The 22,505-nt window shown below is 41.4% G+C and overlaps 1 protein-coding gene across 2 annotated transcripts in view; it reads right to left on the bottom strand.

Annotated features, from left to right (window-relative positions):
* The window catches only part of PTPRT (protein tyrosine phosphatase receptor type T), a 747,520-nt gene that overhangs the window by 153,773 nt on the left and 571,242 nt on the right, over positions 1-22,505 (bottom strand). For both annotated transcript variants that reach the window (XM_043495677.1, XM_038369864.2), the window contains exon 12: positions 7,381-7,654. In XM_043495677.1, coding sequence (XP_043351612.1) covers positions 7,381-7,654 — 274 coding nt within the window. The remainder of the gene's footprint in view (positions 1-7,380; positions 7,655-22,505) is intronic.

The raw sequence follows: 22,505 nt of genomic DNA, 5'->3' as shown, positions 1-22,505 counted from the left end.
GAGACGTCGAAAATAGGATTCTAGGTCACCACAGAACTGTATCATGTTCGTGGGGGTGGAGGGGCAAAAGGAGAGGCCCCGAGATAGGACAGATTCTTCTGCTGGGCTAAGAGTATAGTTGGATAGATTAACAATATTGCTGGGTGGGTTATGGGAACCATTGTTGTGGCCCCTTGTGGCATATAGTAGTTTAGATAGCTTAGTGTCCTTTTTCTTTTGTAGAGAATCAAAGTGTGTTTTGTAAATGGCTTGTCTAGTTTTTGTAAAGTCCAGCCATGAGGAAGTTTGTGTGGAAGGTTGGTTCTTTATGAGAGTATCCAGTTTTGAGAGCTCATTCTTAATCTTTCCCTGTTTGCCGTAGAGGATGTCGATCAGGTGGTTCCGCAGTTTCTTTGAGAGTGTGTGGCACAAGCTGTCAGCATAGTCTGTGTGGTATGTAGATTGTAATGGATTTTTTACCTTCAGTCCTTTCGGTATGATGTCCATCTGTTTGCATTTGGAGAGGAAGATGATATCTGTCTGTATCTGTGCGAGAATCTTTATGGTCAGCGATGAAATATGAAGTAGAATGAACACAGCTTTATTTTCAGAGACTAGCCTCAGCCTGCAACAATGGGCACAATAAAAAATGAAAACTTGTTGTGACATATAAATTGAGCAAATGGGGCTGGAAAAATCATTGACAGAGGGTAGACATGGGATATCAAAGTAGCATTGTGGCAGTCCTTAATTAGCAAGACATTTTAATATACAAAGTCCCAAATTTGGTCTTGGAAAATGTTTTCGTATGTTTCTGTAGCTCCTTGTTTGCTATCAAGTACAATAGCCAGCTGGAAAAATTAATCAACGTTAAGAAAAAGAATAGGTGAGAAACCAAAAAGGAAAGCTTGTTAATGATGCTGTAACTGATCTCATCTAAGCATGTGCATATCCCTTGCACAGGGTAATTTGAGAAGACAGGATACAGTGTACTCTGTTTGCATTTACATCTGCTAATTGCTACATTTAACACAGACAAATTGTACTTATTAAAAGACAACGTTTTGGTACTGCCAAAAGCTAGGGCAATCACTCCAGAAACAAGATATCTTGACTTCGGAACTACACTCCAAAATACTTCATTCAAGGAACCAAGTGCATCCGCAGCCAGGGAGGACAACCCACAGACAGACTCTGGGATTTAATGGTTGAAGAGGAAGGTCTGGTCATATTCCTGATTAGGACTGGTCAAAAAATTTCCATCGAGGTTGCTTTCTGACAGAAAATTGGATTTTCAAGAAAACTACTTCTTTCTGAAAAGTGTCGGTTACTCATCAAGAATTGAGAGTTTGTCAAAAACTTTCCTGCCAAAACCCCCAAAATGTTTTTTCAACAAAAAGTTATTTTTTTCCTTGTTTAATAAAAGAAATTCTGATTAGCTCTGTAACTTAGTCAGCCAAATTATGTATGTTACCACAGATAGTTCTACAACTCTGTCCTTCAGTTTACACACCAGTAAAATGGGAATAAATAGAGGTAAACCCCAATTATCCAGACAGCTCAAGGGACATACACACACACACACACACACACACACAATAGAAACATCAGAAAAAATGTAAGCGTTTCAGAAAAATGAAAACTATCATCTAAAATTTCAGTTTTCTGAATTATGGATACAATGCTTTGAGTTGTTGAGATAACTGGAGTTAAGTTCTACTTTCCAGACTCACAGAAGTGTTGTGAAACTTAATCAATGCTTGTAAAGATCTTAGTGATCTCCATATGCAAGATCCTATATATTATATGTAGAGTACAGTTTTATTATTTTAAATGTGAAAAGATTATGACTAGAAAGTTAGTCATAAACTCAGGAGGTACCAAAACTGAGGTTCCAACAGCAGGATTAATTTGGCTGTGTGTACATCCAGTTTATTTTACTGTAGACATTTTATAATGCAAGCAGTAATATATTAAGGTACACATATTTTAACCAAAAACCAAGAAGAAGAAAATACTATAGCACATATGTGCAAATGGATTAAGTTTACATTGTTCTGAATTTCTTGGCTTTATCATTTTCTTGTTCTCTCTCTCTCCCCCTGCCCCCCCTTTAAAGATAAAGATAATTGGCCTGGCTTAATACTATGCACTTTTAAATGATTCTATTTAGGTTTTCAAGTTCACATCTTACTGAAGTGCACTGGGTGATGAAGAGGCAAGTTCTGCCTCTGTTGGCTGCACCTGTTTGGATGGGGACAATTCTGCAGAAAAGGGTACCAGGGCACAACATGTATATTTAATTTGGCAGTTTTATCTACAACAGTAAGAGACAAAAACTTATTTAAAAAGGAAAAACTAACACCTGAGAATTGAAAGACTACAGATGCAGTAAAAAATAAGGAGACCTCTTCAAACAGCTTTGACTCGTGCCCCCCCCCCGCCCCCCACAACCTCATATTTTCCATCCTTTTAATATTACGAGTTTTTGCTCTGGATCTATAAGGCATTTACCATCTCTCTCATGTAGACTGCCCTATCAGCAGCCTGAGAGCAGCTGCCCTTGGGCCTGTCAAGTAAGGTAGAGGGGGAAATGGGTGGAGCTTCATTAGACTACTAAAATACTAGTAGGTACCAACTGAGCAGGTTGAGAATTGACTTTCAAATCCTTACAGTTTATGCCCTGATCTTGGAAAGATTTACACATGTGCTTAACTTTAACCTGTAATTGAAGCCAACTGAACCACTTGTGTGTAAAATTAACCATGTGCACATGTCTTTGGAAGGTCAGGGCATTGATTTTTAATTTCCCTCATCAACCCAGGCAAAGTTCTAATCCTCAAGGAGGATTAGGTCCACACCAGATTGCAGCTTTCCAACTTCAGCTATTTTGGTGTAACTTAAATAAAAGAGTACTTGGAATTTTATTTTAGTGTTATTTACAACTGGAAAAATGTATTTTCTCCCACTCTCCCATAACTCGAACACAGATTAAGGCATCTTGCTCAACCTAAATAAATAAATAAAAAATCCTCAGGCAAAAGGTATCAAGGAAAGATTCAGCCCCAAATATTTCAGAAAGTTATCCATGTGTGAAAACAAGGGACTACCAAGGCTGCAAAACAGTCTCTGTACTGCAGGGCTGACCAGCACTCACCCTATTATTCCAAGGCAAGGCTGGCACAAGGTTTGCAAGCAGCAAACATGATTAGACACAAATGTGTACTGAAAATCCCACAGGTATATGTTGAAGTAGGGTCGTGTCATTTTTCACACAACTATTCCAAGTTGTGAAAAACCTTTTATACAGTAATATTGCCAATGGAATTATTTATTTATGGTATGTAGAGCTTTTAAAAGTTGAAATTAAACCCTGAGGAGTCACTTCAGGCCTAGATACTACTTCAGTTCTCAAAATAGGACTTAAATAGTTCATTAGCCTTTTATGGATTTACTCTCACATTAAGCGCTGGCAGCTCTGCCTTCACCCCCAAAATCTTCCAAGAGAAGTAAAAAACATGTTATACTGTGATCAGAACTGTCAGTAGCTGGAAATCCAGCATTAAGAATTGCATGAACATGCATGTAGTACAAATCATTAGAGGCAAAAAAAAAATCAGTAAGAAACTCTGCAGAGTCCATCATTCCTTCAAAAATAATATTCCCATTGATTGCTGAGGTGCTACTTTTCACACTCATGACCTAAAAACATCATTCACTTGTTGGACCAGCAGGTTGCAGTAACAAGCCAACATTGTCTCCTGTATTATCTGTGATTGAGTTATGAAGCCTTCTATTCATAGGAAGAATGGCCCAGAATATTGAACTCTATGTGAAACCAGCAACTGCATGAAATCATTCTAAGAAGCCCTAGTTTCTACGCTGGATAAAAACTTGTCAGGCAGGATTGATTGCAGCCAGGAAAGTCTCCACCTTTGGATGCATTTGCTGTCTCAGATGCTGGAGACAGTCAGCAACAACTCTGACAAAGCAGTTCCCTTCTGTGAAACGGTTAGTGGGGAGATAGAGGAGAGTCTCAATAGCACAATATTGCCCACTTGCACTGGCCTCCCCTTTTGACAGAGGTAACACTGAAAGGTCCTGTGTCTTCTCAAGGGTGAGAACAGATGATCTGTCTAGATAAAGAACGGCTTCATGTGGCAAATTCCCTCATGCTTCACAGAGAAAAAGGAACATGCTTCGAAGCCAGGGGCACAATGTCACGTAGTACATAACAATTAACTACCTGAATGACACATTGAAGCCAGAGGTGAAAATAAAACTCTGATCTTCAGAGGAAGGCTCTACACGATGTGTTAAAGAAGCCGCTCTGCTTGATTCAACCACACGAGTTTCCTTTTTATTGCCCACAGCTCCTAGTGTCATATCATGTATGCTACCATTTCCGTGGAACAAACAGTCGTTAATTGTACTTCTTGCACTCACACTCCCATGAACACAAAAGCCTAGCTTGTTTTTTTTTTTTTAACTTAAAGCTCTTCAACACATTTCAGTTCAACATCTTGCTTTTGACAATCACTTGGAGGGAAATTCACACAGTTTGGAAGCAGGTGTTTTGTACAACAAAGCCAAAGTCTATTCTGTTTCACACATGTTCTATTGACACCCTTGTCTGGCAGCAGCATCACATAGACCAAATCTCCTGTGACAGTCCAGAGAAAGGAATTCAATGAACAACGGCAATCTTATTCAAACTCTATAAAAACAAATACAGCATTACACAACAGAAGGCAAGAAAACTCATGATCTGATTTTGCTGCAATTTGACACACTTGTTTTGTATCCAGCTGTTAATTATGTTATGTTCAACATAACAATCATGGCTAATAGTAATAGAGCAGACAAGAACTTCGACTGAGCACAGCTCGCCATGGAGTGAGAAGCTGAAACAATGCCATTCTATTGCCACCCCCCTGTGCTAAAGCTGTTTTTTTACTCTATTCAGAAAGTTTCTTCAAATTAAACTCCTACTGAGTTTCCAGAGGGAGGCATGGTTCAGTGAGCAAAGGTGATTTCTCATTCAAGGTTCCAGGTATGGAAAGATGTTTTGTCATTTCAAAATTGTGAGTGATTAATGGGGTTATAGAACATCTTGGTTTAACATGAGTGGCAAATACCCCACTGGGAGGTTTACACATCCAGGTGTGTCATATGGCCAAATTTTTGTGCTGCCTTAAATGGGACATTTTTGTTATTGCATCTGAAATTTTGCAGACATAAATAACTGAGGCTGTAATTTTTCACCCACAATTATTTGCAGGCTCTGTTAACATCTTAATCAAAGATCTGCTCGATTTGTGGATGCATTTGGGTACTAAAAACTGTAAACAACAAATCATGCCTGCAAACAGTTCTGGGAACAACAGTGAACCTGTAATTACGGGTGTTTGAAAAATGGTGTCTGCAAAACACAGGCCAATGTTTGAAAATCTGGCCCAAAGTACGTTGTCCAGAAACAAGGAAGAACATGCATATTCACCTGAAAATCCAAATTCTGCTTTTGGAGCTGCGCACAGCAGAGGGCAGTCTATTACACTTTATACTTATTGGACACTTTTCTACGCTCAGCCCTTAAGTTGCACCCTGAAAACACACACACACCTGCTGTGCCAATAAAATGTATGCATGCAAGAGGCAACTAACTGCATGCTCCAAGGGGAATTTGCATCAAAATTACTTGCTGTGCATGCAAATGTATTTTACACATGCAGAATGGCCCTACATGTATTTGAAGATAGACCTTTTGAATATTTGGACCTAAAAGTCCAGATTCATTAAGTGAGTATGTACCACCTGCAGCCCATATATTTCTGCCTGTAACTAAAAGGTGCAGAATAATCCGGTGACACAGTGACATGCATTAATATTGTACAGTCAAGTCAGACCCCTCATGTCCCTGCACTAGCTTGTAAACTCAGAGTACACGGAGCGTATGAAGCCTTCCATCTGCAGGGTTTCAGAACAAAACACAAACCATACATTGTTGTATTAATCCAGCATGCCAGGTGAAGCCTACATTTACATTGATATTATCTATTTATGGCATATTATTTTGTACTTGAGCAAATAAAGCTTTTCCTTCCCTGGGGACCCATTCACAAGCAATCAACTATCATGCAAGGGGTAACTAACTAGACACAGACAAACATGTACATATATTTTACTCTTTTCTTTATAAAGGCGAATCTAATGCTGAATTACATGAATAATGCTGGAAGGAGAAGATATCAGCTGGTGACAAAGCCAAGGCGAGGAAACATCACATTAAAGAGTTTTGCTGCTCATAAATTATGCTGCAGATACCTTGCAACAGGAATGGTGATAAATGCTGGCAGTAAAACTGGAACGTTATAAATGCTCATTAGCCTTGCTAGTCTAGTAAATCAAGCCCAACACTTTGTGTGACTGTGGGTGTGTTTTCCGTGTGATGGGGAAGACACTGTATGGATACTTAAAGTGGCATCTAAAGCCTAAGTAGATAGTTTACCTTTGCAATACGGTTTGGGATACAGTATTGTCTTGCTCTTTCACAGGAAAAACTTGCATGAATTTATTAATGGAAAAGAAGACTGACTAGAGCACTGGTAAAAGTACTAAGAATACATTGGACAATGGCAGAATGCAGTAAAAATGCTAATAAGCTGGAAGATAAACTAGATGGCCTTTTCCATCTCTTGTTCCTATGATATGAATAATATTTCAGCACGGCAAGGGTAGTACTTGGCAGCTGGAAATAGTAAGGAATATTTCGTACCTGTGTTGTCTCCATTCTCAACCTCTTTTCCCAACACAGGATAAATATTTCTAGCCAATAGGTTGGGCTTTTCAAAAGGCTGCTGTAAGACACACATTTCCCATTGAAAGAGAGAGGCACCTCTTAAATTTCGCTTCAGCTGAAAACCCAGCTGTAACCTCTGAACTAGGATATAGCCAGATTCAAGACTAGAGGCTAATCCTCCTTCATAGCTTTTTGCATTTCTCTTGTTTCATAATTTCTCCCCCAGTAATGACAAATTTGGAAGTGAAGATTATCTGGAAGTAGTAGGTCTGTCCTATAAGCCCCTTCCCTGGAGTTAGTGCAACTAAAAGGAAAAGAATGAACCACAGAAAAGAGCGTATTGCAGTAAAATATAACTAGCCCCCTTTGTTTGGGGTATTTCAGTAAAAATCTCTGGTAACACCAGACGCACCATGTACAACATAATGTTCTCCTGCAGTTTTCAAAGGAACAATGCACCAGAGGCCAAAGCAGAGGACTAATAGTGAACTGTTTAATTTTCCTCAGGCTTTCTAAAGAAAAAAAGTGTGCATTTTTAGGAGGTGGAGGTATGGAGGTGGCCATATGTGCACAAATCCAGTCTCAGTTCTCACTGCACTTACTCCGTTTGCTTTGCTGAGAGCCTGGAAGTAGATGCTGTAGCTTTTCAGTGGTGAGAGTGGAGCATTCCAATAGCCATTGTAGGTCTTGTTGTCGCCCACCGTAAAGGGCTGCGTGATGGGCAAATTGATGGGCTTCAGCTCGGCCGCAAAGTAATGGGGTGAGTCAAGGCTGGAAGCATTCTTGTAGCTCACTGGAACTGAGAAGCACTCAATGATGTCTGCAGCCCTCCGTGCTTTCTGCAGCCTCTCTTCCTTGACAACAAGCTGATAGACACTAGGAGGGAGACGAAGGTGGGGAGAGAGAAAGAGAGAGATAAGACAAGGTTAGAATAACAAGAAGCTCACCAACAAGGAAAGAAAAAAGGCAAAGCTAAAGTAATAGTGAGACAGGAAAATTTAGCACTGAAAACAAATGCCGTTCACTAGGGCCCCCTTCACAGTTATGTAGTATATAGGCCCTTCTCTTCACTAATGGCTGCATTCCACTGGTGCTCTGTGGACCGGATTCTGATAATTTAGTCTGCTTTAATTCCACTTAGTTCAGTGGATTTACTCCAGATATGGCCTGGTGAAAATGAGAACAGATTTCAGTTTTACATATGCTGTTCGTAAAGCACTCTGGGATTCTTTTAGGACAAAAAGTGCCACAAACGTCTAACATTATCTCACGAAATGTTACATGTATATGGCAAAATTAATACGAACAATGAATTGCAGTAATTACAGAAACAGGCTCCAGTAACAAAGGTAGAGAGATGCATTAGGGGAATTCACAAGATAGAATTGTATTGTAGGAGGTACCCATGGCTTTCATCCCACCATGCACCAAATGAAATAGTGGTTGAAAATGGTGATGATGAATGGCTTTTGAAACAATTTATGCTAAGGATGTATGAACTAGTTTGAATAAAATAACAGATTCATAATTTGGCATAATATGTACTTGTGCGTATTATATACTTGCTGCTACCTCTGTTCTTTTGGGTTCTCTCCTTGAGCAGAACTACTGAAACAATGGGAGAAAGGCTATCACATTAATTCCTCCATGAAGAGTCTCGTCCTAACCACCCATAGCTGAAATTGGCCTCCACATTGAAGCATGTGGGTTTCTGTCCCTTCCAACACTTTGTTTGAAAATTAAAGCAATTCTGGATGTTCTTTCTATCTATATAAAAGTTTAATCCCAATTTGTATCTCATTAAGCTCTTGATCTCAGTGATACCTTGTAGCAATTCCTGATGCTTCTAGCACAATTTTGTAGACCCAAGCAGGGTTGCACAGCATCCGGATACACTTGGCTTTGTTTTCTGTCACAAACAGTTAAAGTCTTAAATTCAGCACTGCTACAATTGTGACAGGCATACTGACTGCTTAACACTACTCATCCATTTGACAAAGAAAGAGATACCACTGCAGTCATTTCACTTTTTTTCAGGGTATTCACATATGCTGCCCTCACCTGTCTACATGAGGCTAGTTCTTTGTCTAGTTAGACAGGAGAGATCGATGCAAAGATTGGAAACAGCCAGCAGTGCATCATTCTAGTGGCTTTCAGAGGCTTATTGTTGCAGAAAGATTGGTCTGAAAAACTTTTAACACACCAACATCTCATCAGCACTTCCACAGGAAACATGGGTGGGACAACTAAAGCAGGCCAGAGAGACCAAACAGCTAACCTGCACATTTGGATTTATCACCAACTAATTTCTGGGGCTACCTAGCACAGTCCCATGGGAAAGAAAGCAGTAAGACAAATGCTGACAAGCTATGGCAAAGGCTCCTAACGATGGACTTGGTAGGAGATGATCACAGACAATATGAATGACACATGTATATAGCACTGCAGTTATCAGTGTGAATGCTGTGGTACACCAACCCAGTGTTCAGTAGCACTCCAGGTGCACAACAACTCAGAGGCAACGTGTGTGAGTGGAGGGGGGAGGCAGGGGGGCACAAAGGGTCAGCTTTGCTGCTTGGCTTGTACTGAGCATGTTCAAACAGCCGAGCATGCTCAGTAACATCTGCTGAAGCTGCTGCCTTCACTCTGCCTCCCTCCCCCAGTATTGGCAGGTACTGTTGTCTCTGCTCAGAGCCACATGCCATACATACTCCAAGAACCCATTAACACATTCCCATTCTGAATGAGCAACACAGGATAATTCCCCTACAAAGAGCAGAAATAAAGGGTGACACATAAAGGGTGCACAAAAGCTTGAACATTTACAATCAGAGATCAACTCAATAGTTACTAACCAGACCATGGTGGCAGAGTCCAGTAGTGGGATATAAAGGTACCTGTGTGCTACGGGGCTCCACAGGTTAGTGTCTTAAACTCCCTTCAGTCCACCCCATCCTGGAGGCAAAACACGTCCCGGCCTGCAGACCAAACTTCTGTCCCAGGCACACCTTATTTATTTTATCCAAGACCATGGTGGAGCTCCTCTGCATTGTCCTTTTGCCCCGTGCCATTGTCCTGTGCCTCATGCCTGCTGATTCCCTGTCAGAAACAGGCTCCTGCCTTGCCTCACTATCAGACTGTGTGTTGCCTGATCTTCCTTCCACAGCCAGCTCCCAGCCTGTGGCTCCTGCTAATACATAGCCTCTGGCTTTCCATAGAGCTCAATTGCCTCTAGCCTCTGAGAATGCATCTACACAGCCCACGGCAGCAAGCCTCTTAGCCCATCTCGAGACACCCAAGCCAGCAGGGCTTGCGCAACTGCTCTAAAAATAGTTGTGTAGAAAGTGCTTTGAAGTAGCGGCTCAGGCTCTGAAGCCAACCCCACACCCTAGACTTCAGGGCCTGAGCTGCCACTTCAAAGAGCTGTCTACACAGCTATTTCTAGAGCACTAGCTAGCTGTATCTACTGGCTCAGTCCTCTCCCTACCTTTTGGAGTGAGTGGAAGGTAATGAGCCAGTAGGTTCACCGCAGCACCTTTAATCCCCAGTGATTCAAAGGCACTTTGCAAATCACTTCAACTACCACTCAAATGCAATCACTGCTGGTACGGAATGAGAGGACGTAAATAGGTATCCTGTATCCAGATGAAACTGCTGTGAGAATTTTAGGCTGACTATGTAACCACCCGCACTGGAATCTGGTCAGCACATCCGGATTTATACCAAAATTCAAGCACATAGTTATGCCACTTCGCTTCACTCAGGAGATGTAGATGACACCTCCAAGCTGCACAGTGCCCTGCTAGCTCTGTGGCGAGGCACTGGTCCACAGCAAGTAGTGTGGCCTAGCCGAGAAAGCAAAGGACTGGCACTTGGGAGACCTGTTTCTTGGATTCTATTCCTGGCTCTGCCACTGGCCTCCTGGGTGACCTGCGGAAAGTAACATTACTTCTCTGTGCCTCAGTTTACCCACCTGTAAAATGCAGGTGATAAACCTGACTTGCTTTGTGAAATGCTTGGAGGTCTACTGATAGAAAGTGTTGTACAAGAACTAAGGGCTTGGCTACACTTACTTTTTATAGAGTTCTAACTTGATGGCTCAGGGGTGTGAAAAATCACCCCCCAAGTGCAGCAAGTCTGAGCACTTTAAAGCACTAGTGTAAACATGCTCCACATGCAGGGAGCCAGGCTCCCAGTGCTCAAAGCTAATCCCCTCGTGGAGGTGGATGACCAGGAGCACTGGGAGAGCTCTCTCCCAGTGCTCGTGCGTGACCACACTCGCACTTCAAAGCGCTGCCATGGGAGCACTCCCGTGACAGCACTTTGAAGTTTCTAGTGTAGCCATGCCCTAAGTAATGGCATTATTGCAGAACTGACTCATGGAAAGAGCTGCCCCTGCTGACTCACAAAAAACATTGCAGCATCAGATTATTCCTTGGAGGTCCCCCTGTCCAAGGACTGAGCAGGGCCAACCGTTTGCAGCTTGTCAGATCTCACAAGTTCACATACTGTATGAAGACTACAGAATAAGGAAGGAAGGTGTGTTTCTCTTAGAAAGCAGACTACAGGGAAGAAAGGTGAGGAGTCCATAAGGAAATCTCTCCCATGGAATTTACTGGCTCTTAGGTTACCAGGTGGACAGTAACACACATCATAGTTATTGCTCTCGGTCAGTATCAACCAACATTGTCCATATAGCAACCAATCCAACCAATTCTCACCCACCAGGCAGCTTCATGAGCTCAACAAGCAATGAGAAAACATTGTCTTCCAAATACTGAAAAAGCTCTGCTCTCCAGAAAGAGCTCTCCGAGGCTTGTCAGATATGGCACATTAGTCAAGGGTCTGACTTTTTCGGGCGGAGAAAACTGCCCTGCTGTGTAACTGCAAGGTCTTTTCATTTAAAAAAAGGGGGGGGAATTGGATTCCTTCTAATTTTACAGGTTTTATACAGATAAAATCACATTACTTTACTTTAATAGAAGTGATTTAAAGTTTTTGACAGCTCTGTTCTAAATCAACGATAAAAGCACCAGCCATTATGGTCACTACAATATAAACACTGTGTGCAGAGGGAGAAAATGTTCTCTTATCATCAACTACAAGGTAATCTTTTAAACAATGTGTTCTCCAGTCGATGTGCAAGCATGAGAATGGATGACCATCATTCCAAATCACAGCCTTCTTTCCCCACTACAGTGAGATCTCTGGACTCTGGCAAGCTTCTTTCCCTGCTCTAGCTTTCCTTTCACACTGTATGCAGAACAATTGGGGAGATGAGCTGGGGAAGCAGTTGTCCAGAAAGATAGCCATTTGCACGGGCTTAAATCTGGCTTTGATAGATTTTGATGGGCATCGGGTGAAGGGAAATAGCTGTCACAGAACACCTGCCATACTGCATCAGACCATTCAGCCATCCACTCCGGTGTCCTGGCTCATATTGCTTCCCTGAGAGGTAAAAATCCCCAGAATGCACCTGGTAACCATCAAGTGGCCAATGTCAGGGGGCAGCAAGTTTCAGGTCTGGGCCCCTTAACAATCAGGGTCTTCCCCAGCTGGACTCTCCACCAAGGTAAAGCCGCATATTGCTGTCACGTCTTTTGGAGCTATTAGGGGAGCCCAGGCCATCCTATCCAGCAGGCTCCTATCCAGGGCCTGATGCTGGGCAGCTAAATTCTGCACCTTAGGGTGCTAAGCAGCTGCTTCTCTGGATCACTTGCTACCTAAGTCGCCTTTTCCCCCATGGGATACATTAAAGAATCACAGATAAAGTTTCTGACCTTCACAATCAGTCACCAGTCTCTCCTTTGCAGGCTTCATAAGGTCTGTGCTGTCAGGTCTCAGGCAGCAAGAACTCCTAGGCAGCACTTCCCCAGAGCTCAGAGCAGAGGTTGCTCCCTTCCACTGCCTGCCTCCTATGAGCATGTCTGCTTCTCTTTTTAAACTCCATCTCCAGCTTGTGCAAGCCTTGCACATGCAACAAGATGGGGCCACCTGGCCCCAGGGCTGCTCCTTAACACCTTGCTCTCCAGCTTGGGGTTTGTATACCCATCACAGAGAGTTATTCCTTCCTGACCCTACACTGATGCCCTTCCCTGACTTACTAATGTTTAGAACAAGCAACATTTTAGTATCTACTTTTCCTTAAATAATACGAATGTGTTTATTATCTCTAACGACGTTTTTCCCCATAGGGGACAAGACAAGAAAGGTTTGCAGTAGATATAGCTGATCTGCAGTCCTGACTTCAGTACGGTTTATTTTATATTAATAATCTTATTATTATTCTGGGACGGATAGAATGAACCCAGGATCGCAAGAGAATCTGGAACTTTCACTCTAGCTGTGGTCCAAATTACCAGTATACAGAAGTCATTCCATCCAAACAGCTGTTTAATGGGCTAGGAGAAAGAGGGTGATAGTGTCAGTCATCTCACAGTAGACAGAATCCCCCCTCACTACAGTCCTTACTCCCCATCCCCAAATTCTCCAGGCACTAATGGACAGTTGGCATCATTAAGGCCAACTGAAATGCCTATGGCCAGGACGCTTGCATTGCCTTCAATTTTCCTTTGCTGTATCCATTCTGTTGGACATCACAATACGGTCCTCCTGGGAATGCTATCAGAAATGAAGACTCATCCAGCGGTATGCACTGAAGCAGCAGTAGCACTCATAGTACGAGCTGCTTTTGTGGGACAGGCATCAAATATCATTGAGATTGCACACAAAGGGCCAGGAACTAAATTCTGTCCTTTTGTTTGAAATATACAAACTTTTTGTGAACCTTACTCTTAAGGTTTCCTTAAAGTTAAGTTTCAGAGTAGCAGCCATGTTAGTCTGTATTCGCAAAAAGAAAAGGATGACTGAATGCATCCGATGAAGTGAGCTGTAGCTCACAAAAGCTTATGCTCAAATAAATTTGTTAGTCTCTAAGGTGCCACAAGTCCTCCTTTTCTTCTTAAGGTTAAGGGAATTGAAAAGACATTTTGTTTTGTGGTATGCTTAGAACATTTGCTCATAGGTAACTTCAGGAAGCACAGTGAAATGATTCAACATCTACTGTGGTTTCATGTGGTAAAGTGTAATTGAAGTGGCCTTAGAAAGACATGGAACATAGATCATCAATAACAAGTCTGCCCACCAGATAACTGTACCTTCAGATCATTTTGCCCTGCTACTGCTTAAATATGTCAGCTCAGATTCCAAACTCTGCAGTAGCTAAAGTAGCCAAAAAAAAAAAAAAAAGCCCCTGCTGCAGTCTGACAGAGAAATCAAGGTGTCTAGGCAGCAGCTATTTGTGCATTAGCTTGCACCAATCTTATTATTGATGCTTTGTTTTCCATTTAACTCCTGACATTAAATTTGGTTGAGCCTTTTTTACTCTGACACTGTAGCCCAACTTTCAAAATATGGTGGCTTTTATGTGATGTCCAAACTCGCATGTAAATACTTAGCCTGGCATTTGAACATATACATGCCTATTTTATGATTAAGTATTGAATTGGACAGGAGATTAAGGCCCCAATATTTGAAAATTCTGCCCTGTATGTTTATTTTGGTTTTCTAAAAGACACACAAAATCCTGGTTCTGGCACAGGGGAGGGGGGAAAATAAATAACTGAGCCCGCAAAAAGCAAACCTTGTGGCAGCCTTGTACTAAAACAAAGGTTAGGGACATGCAATGGAATCCAGGCAATAGAAATTTCATTGCATAGCCATTAACAACTTAATACATAGGTGTAAATTTTCCCCTTATGGAAAGTCTGATGGAATGTAACGGGGAAGAAACCAACTGGATTCTGTAAGAATGTGGCAGGGGTTTATAGAAATTATTTTAAAATCCTACAGATTTCAATAACAAATGAAATCCATCCTACAGTGTGCTTTTTAACCATCCTATGCAACTTCACAGAATAATAATAAATTCTATAGGGTGGAAACCTATAGAAAGGTTAGCATTTTTTTCGTTAAAAACCTACATGAATTAAATGCATAACAGTCAAAAAGCCGGAAACAAGAACTCACTTTTCTGAGCATAAATTGCATCTGCAAAATGTAAACCTACAATCAAACTGTGGGTGCAACTCCCAAGTACTTGCTTCTCTAGCTATATCTATAATCCGATAGCTAGAGGCTCAGACATTCAGATTTCCACTTGCAGTCAGTTTGTGGATACAAAGTATGCCTGCACATTGTGAAGGTGTCATTTATGTCTCTAAAGGGTAGTATTCAGAGTAGCAGCCATGTTAGTCTGTATCCACAAAAAGAAAAGGAGTACTTGTGGCACCTTGTTAGTCTCTAAGGTGCCACAAGTAATTTTTTTCCTTTTTCTAAAGGGTAGTAGTTTCATATATTTTAAAATTTGACCCGTAATATGTTGCCCTTCTAGAGTACCTTTAATGCAAGGATCTCAGATAGATGTACATATATTAATAAATTTAACTTCACAACCCTCCTGAGAGGTGGATGCTGGGCTCTAGCATCCTGCCCTGATGATATCTTTGGTGATTTAAGACCTGATCTTCAGCCCCTTAAAATCAGTGGAAAGACTCCTATAGATTACACGATGGGTTTTGGATCAAGCCATAGAGTATATATTGTGTTCTAGTAAAGTTTACCCTCAGAAAACATTTCCATGTAAAAAATACAGCAGCGTTAATTTGCCTTTGGCACCAAAGTACAGACTGTGGCAGCAGGTCATTACAGGGGGTGGTATAGGGCCAGGGGCTGTAAAAGGAAACATTTTGCCCCAGCAGAAGACTTAGATATCAGACCTTTCAGTCCGACCTTTCAGACCTTAATGGAAACCTCCACAACACTTTCAAAAGACGAGCTTGGGAACTTAAATTCATAGATTCATAGATACTAAGGTCAGAAGGGACCATTCTGATCATCTAGTCCGACCTCCTGCACAGCACAGGCCACAGAATCTCACCCACCCACTCCTATGAAAAACCTCACCCATGTCTGAGCTATTGAAGTCCTTAAATCATGTTTCAAAGACTTCAAGGAGCAGAGAAGCCTCCCTCAAGTCAACCATGCCCCATGCTACAGAGGAAGGCGAAAAACCTCCAGGGCCTCTCCAATCTGCCCTGGAGGAAAATTCCTTCCCGACCCCAAATATGGCAATCAGCTAAACCCTAAGCATATGGGCAAGATTCACCAGCCAGATACTACAGAAAATTCTTTCCTGGGTAACTCAGATCCCATCCATCTAATATCCCATCTCAGGGGATTTGGCCTATTTACCCTGAATATTTAAAGATCAATTACTTACCAAAATCCCATTATCCCATCATACCATCTCCTCCATAAACTTATCAAGTAGAATCTTAAAACCAGATAGATCTTTTGCCCCCACTGCTTCCCTTGGAAGGCTATTCCAAAACTTCACTCCTCTGATGGTTAAAAACCTTCGTCTGATTTCAAGTCTAAACTTCCTGGTGGCCAGTTTATACCCATTTGTTCTTGTGTCCACATTGGTGCTGAACATTTCATAACATTGCTAGAAATCAAAAACCACTGACTTAATAAAGACACTGGATTTATGACTCATTACTACAATTTGTAAGCCACTGACCCACCTTTTTCCTACAACTAGGTGTTAACTGTCCACTTCATCTTGAATGGTCTCTTGCAACATATAAACTCAGTGATACTCGGAGCCCCAAGTAACTCTTTATTGTGTCTCTTGCAGCTCTTTGCAGCACATTGTATTAAAACACTGTGTGATTTAATTATTAATCAATCTAAATTATTAACCAGCTGGGATGCTTTTAGTATATTAACCAATTGTAGAATATTTGGTCAGTCATTCTGCTGTAAAAATAATTTAGATTAGATTAGATTAGAGTAAATGAAACAATGAATTCACATGACTGTGACTCTTTTGGGTAATGTTGATCACTAATTTGGCTCCTGAACCACTGAGGTCTGAGTATCATTGTGTTAACTCCTTATTTGTTCCACCCTTGTATTTAGTGGTGACACTCAGAGTACCTTTCCACAATTCCAATGGTATATTCCACAAGGAGATGAAGGGAGGGCAGATAATGACTTCATGATCTTTCACAGGTAGGGGGAGACAAGCGTTCTGGAGATGTTCGAGAGCACAACAGTGACTTCCACAAAATCCACCCGGAACTGTCTTCCTATGTGTTGCTCATCCACCACACCACTATGAAGGCAACTCTCCTTAGAACCCTGGCAAAATAACTAGCAGTAGCTACTTATGGCAGAATTTGCCCAATATCACAATTAAAATATGCCAGGGCTTGGTCTCTTTCTTAAATTGTCTCTCTACACAAGCAACAGCCGACTAGTATTTTCCTCCAAACTCCATTAACTGCACTATGTGAGTAATCATATATAAATGTAGCAGATAGATGCCTCACGTGCATCATGACCTTCAAAATTGTTCCATGAAGTGTGTGCATTTGATCAAACTTCACTTCCTGACATGGTTGGCTGCTTTTAAGGGCTATTTAATTGTTCCCCCTGTTTTCAGAGACGGGTTCGGATTAAAAAAAAGGGGGGGGCATGAAGCTAAAGCTAAATGCCAAACCCTGAACATTTTTGGTGATTTAAGGAAGTTCAGATTCTCCGTTTTTTCTTTCTCTTGTGAGAGCTACAACCAATTGGCACCCTCGGGTTCCAGTGAGGACAGGCAGTGGAATTAGTGACCCGATGTGGGAAAAGCTGCATCCCCATCCCAAATGGAAGCAAAATACATGGGAAACCTCACAAGGAAAGCATCCCCCTCTTCATGGCATTCCCCGTGTCGTTTGGCAGACTCTGAAGGTCTGAACAAACGTTCATGTATTTGGGTTCTTAAACCAATCCTCCAAATCTCTTGTGTTTTACTCATCACTAATTTTCACAATAGCTGGTGATTGAGCTCTCACCAGGGTGAATAGTTATAGCCAAAACTTTACAACTGCAACATTTCAAAATAGCATTTGGAAGACCTTGTAACTAGGGTAATATCTGTGGTCTGCAAAGAAAAATCTAAATCCAGAAAACATCAGCTGGTTCCAGAAAGGAACCTGGGTGGAAGACTGAGCAGGAAGCTATGAACATATTTATGTTACTTGGATTATATATGCATCGTTATTTAAATTGCTTACTCGTCTGTATCTAATCTGCCTGGAAAGAAAACCAACAGAGGGCATTTCAAAATTGTACACTCCCTAGCTTAGCCATATCCATAAACCTGACCTGGCTTGCAACACAAATTAGATATAATAGCTGATATTCCCCAGTGGAATAGTTTGGTCCCTCTCTCTCCAGTTCAGTGTTGTTCTAAAATGGCAGATTAAAGATAATGACTGCAGACAGATATGGCTTTCACTATGACAGGAGCTAATGTTAGTGGCTTCAGAGGTGTGTTTTCCCTCCTGAACCACTTGCCATCTGTTTAATCTGCAAAAACAAATAAAAAACAAAAGCAAAGAAAAATTGTTAAAGTCACTTAGCATTAGGCAGGTGTTACTGACTGTGGTCTTGTTGGCATGCTCAGTGGTTTCTTTCAAGACAAGAAGTAAGTTTCAAGGACAAGAGGAGCCATGTTGTTTTTTAAGCAAGGCACAGGAGAAGAAGGGACTCTGGTTGTATTCTGAGAGAGGGGACACCATTCTGGGGCTGCTCCATCTAAGCTCTTCAATCCTTTTCATAAAAGCAGTGGGATAGGCAGGGGTATGGATACATATAGCCATATCCTCAGCCAGCGTAAACTGGAGTAGATTTGTTGGCTTCAGTTAAGCTATGCAGGTTTATACCAGCAGAGAATCTGGTCTGTACTTAAGAACTCCCACTCCTCCTTCCCCTCTTCACTGTACAGAGTTGGAGCTGCATGAAAAAGCATTTACTATTTTACAAGAGTTTAATTAACTTATTGCCCGAGAAGAGCGCGAGATTGATAACATAATACAATGAAGGTTTCTACCCACAGAACAGGTACTTCATGGCCAGATATACTGTAAGCTACTGCCCACAATTGTCCCATCAACATGCTTCAAAACTGAATTGCAGGGACCATCTGTGGGAGAGGCAGGAGTTCTGTCTCCACAGCCCACTGAATTCCAGGCCCCTCTATCGACACTGCTCAGAATAAGCCACATTACTGAAAAGGACAAAGGTATAAAGGAGATATGGACTCTCACCATTTGGTAACTGGACCAGGAGCAGGCAGATGATGTCAAAGCCCTGCAATTGCATAATCCCCTGGCAGGCCATGGTAAAATATCCTATAGGCTTCCTGATCCCAGTCACTTTCTCCCAGGATGTGTGGGGGCTAGAAGTGCTGAGAACAACAAGCTATAGATTACCTACCCCAATCGAGCCACTTTGCACTGTCCAGATAGTGGAAAATTACCACGTCGTCTCACTCCAGCTGGCCAGCTATGAATTCCCTGCAGTAGGGGACTTCTCAGCCGGTGTAGTTGGCTCCTACACAACAACTATTCCCCAGTCTAGCAGGAATGGGTGTGTCAGGGGTAGAGGAGGAGTGCTGGAGGCAGGAGAGTGCATGCCTGCACTCTGTCAATTCTTAACTGGCATGTAGGCATTCATGGTCTGGTCTAACATGCACCAAGGCTAGGGCAACTTCAAAATCAGAAAGCTGTACTTGGCTCCCAGTGCTTGATCGTGGCTCCTCCATGCCCAGCATATTTTGGCACAAGGGAGAGGACTCAGGACATAATATTCACCCTTTTGAAGGATACGGCCTCTGCACCAATATCAACTTGTCCAGCTGCTCAGCAGTGTGTGCTGGCTGGCACTGTGGGAAGTCACACGCAGCTTCATTCCTGGCTGATCCAGTGGCCCTCCCCACCCATCCATTGCCTTTTGTTCTCCTTCTTCAGCACTCATGATATTGCCCTCTGCGCTTGCACCCTCTGCGCATTGCCCTCTCTTCTCCCCTCCTTCCTTTCTCACTGGTACCATATCCCCTTTTAATTAAATCAGCCCTTTCTCCTTCGTCATCTTTCCACCAACCCTCCCCTTTGCTCTTGAGATGTACTACAGTGGGAGGACAGGCATCTGAAATGGTGTTATGGCTGCTGAGGCTTCCTTCTGTATTGTTTGAGTATGTTTATGGTAATCCCCTCATTCTACCTCCAGCCATGTGCCGGTTGAACAGCCCCCTTTTTCTGGTTCCAAAAAATTACACATTCATCATGGAGGAAATTAACACCTCACAGCAATCTAGAATTAGGAATTCTTCAATTGTGTTTATGCTTTTTCAATTAGGCCCTCTATCATTCTAATCACGGGAAGCATTAATGTGTTTCTGTAATTTATAGACCTGTAGCATAATTAAGTCCTGAAATTTTTAAATCTACAACAACAGAGCAGAGTAGAGCTTACTCGTCTTCCCTTTCATTTGCATTTGTGTGCTACTAACAAATATCGAGGGGGCACCTGCTGTTATCACAGTGTCTACTCCCACCTGTCTGGGGTCAGATGAACTCAAGGTAGCTCAGAATAAAGCCCACACCCCATCCCTAGTTGTAGCCCTGTCTCTTGATTCAAAGCAGAATCTGCCAGTTGCACCAAACCTATGCACCATTTCTGAGATGGAAACATCTGTCAAGGGCTAAAGGACCACAATAGACAATGGGATCCTTCCATTGTTTGCAATGAGTTTTGCCTCCAGGCTTGAGAGCATCACAATTATTTCACTTCTCACTGATGTGAAATTTTAACCCATGTTGTGCAGCTCACAATTAGCCCCGTTTGGGATAATGGAGAGTTTGTTTGAGCTAGGAAACATGAAACAACTGTAGAAACTGCTTTTAAAGAGAAGCTTCTCAAATTGGCAGTTGTAGTTCTTTTCACTATACCCTCCTTGTTTTATCCAATTTACAACTGAACATGAGAAAATCACCGCCAATCTGTGATTCTCATCTTAAAGTTCAGACTCCATTAACCTTTTGATTGCTGGAATTTAACCTGACAGCTCACCTGGACAACATGAAAGATTTATGCCAAAAACTCACCTCATATCATTCTCCAGTCTTTATAAAAGATACTACAAAACACTAGGCTAACAAAGCTTCAATATGCAGTTAATAAAACAGATTTTGACATATAAGATCACTTCTGTGTGATTTAATTCAGTGGCTCTCAACCTTCCCAGAATACTGTACCCTTTTCAGGAATGATTTGTCTTGCGTACCCCCAAGTTACACCTCACTCAAAACTACTAGCTTACAATTGGAATATAAATATTGTACTTACATTTCAGCATATAGTATATACAGCAATGTCTGTATGAAATTTTAATTTATACTGACTTCATTTTTTGTTTTTATGTAGCCTGTTGTAAAACTAGGGAAATATCTAGATGAGTTGATGTACCTCCTGGAAGACCTCTGCATAGCCCCAGGGGTACACGTAATCCTGGTTGAGAACCACTGATTTAATTGTTAAAATATTGTAATATCTATCTATCTTTCTGCATATACATATGTAAAAATTCTTAACTTCCCCCTCCGATTCTCTAACCACATTCAAAGCTCCCTATGGAAGTGATGGTATGGTACAGCAGGTCATGCAGTGTCAAAGCAGCTATATTTATGAAGACTAGTAAATAGGCTAAGGCAGTTATATAACTTGTTAAGGGACAATATACTCAGATGAAGAGTATGCAAATCCTGTAAGAAAAAAATTATTTGTTGTACCAGATCATAGTTTTGATCCATCACACCCAGTATCTAGCCTTTCTGTTGCCAAAATCTAATGCTTCCAAGGAAGTTAAAAACCCCACAATGAACCTACTAAATTATGCAATACTGTATGTATAGACTTGGGAGCATTAGATTTATTTGGTAAATGTTGATTTCACCATTCTCACACAAGCCAATGAGAAATATTTCTATTAATGACAATCACAATTTACAGATAAGCAAATTAAGAAAAATGCTGCTTGTGAATTTATCAGAATTTGTGTTTTGATTATTATTATCTATCCTTAACTTTTTGAATCATGTTTATTGTCATTAAATAAATCATTGTCTCTCCCCCATAATTCCCCACCATTGTGAATATTTGACTCAAGAAAAATTGGAAAAAATGGTTACAATCCATAATTTTGCACAACTGTGAAAAATTGAATAGAAAAATAATTAAACTGATTAAAAATAAACACCAATATTATCCATCCAACTGATATAAAATAAAAATCAAGTTCTGCCAAACCTATATATACACAAAGGATAAAATATTTCTTCCTGACCCTTACAGTGATCGTCTTGTGCCCTGAAGCATGACATTTAATTATTCTGATAATTACATATCTTATTGCGGGTGATAAAATCATCCGGTATTATGTTAAAAAAGCCCCATTATGACAACGGCAGAGATAAGAGCATATGACCAAGGCTTGCAGCTCTACTTGTCAGGGTTAAGGCACATTAATGGGATGGCTCAGGGAAGCGTGCAATGCTTCCACCTGTGCTGTATCTTTTCTGGTGTTACAAAGATGACATCAGTCTCTGCAGCTGACACTTTTCACCAGTGCTCAAATTCACAAAAACATTAAAGAAAAAGCAAACAAACAAAACTTGCCTGTGTTTAGCAGAAAACACCTCCTGTTAGTTTACCCTCAAACTCTTCCTAAATTAAGCAGAACACCATGCAGGAGAAACCCAACTCAGGTGAGTTCAGAATACATGCCTTAAGGTGTATTATGGGAGATGTTAATTAATACAGACAAAATTGA

This window comes from Dermochelys coriacea, chromosome 13 (assembly GCF_009764565.3).
Source record: "Dermochelys coriacea isolate rDerCor1 chromosome 13, rDerCor1.pri.v4, whole genome shotgun sequence".
Taxonomy (NCBI): Eukaryota; Metazoa; Chordata; order Testudines; family Dermochelyidae; genus Dermochelys; species Dermochelys coriacea.
Note: the sequence above shows the minus strand (reverse complement) of the source record. Positions and strands in the feature narration are given on the sequence as shown.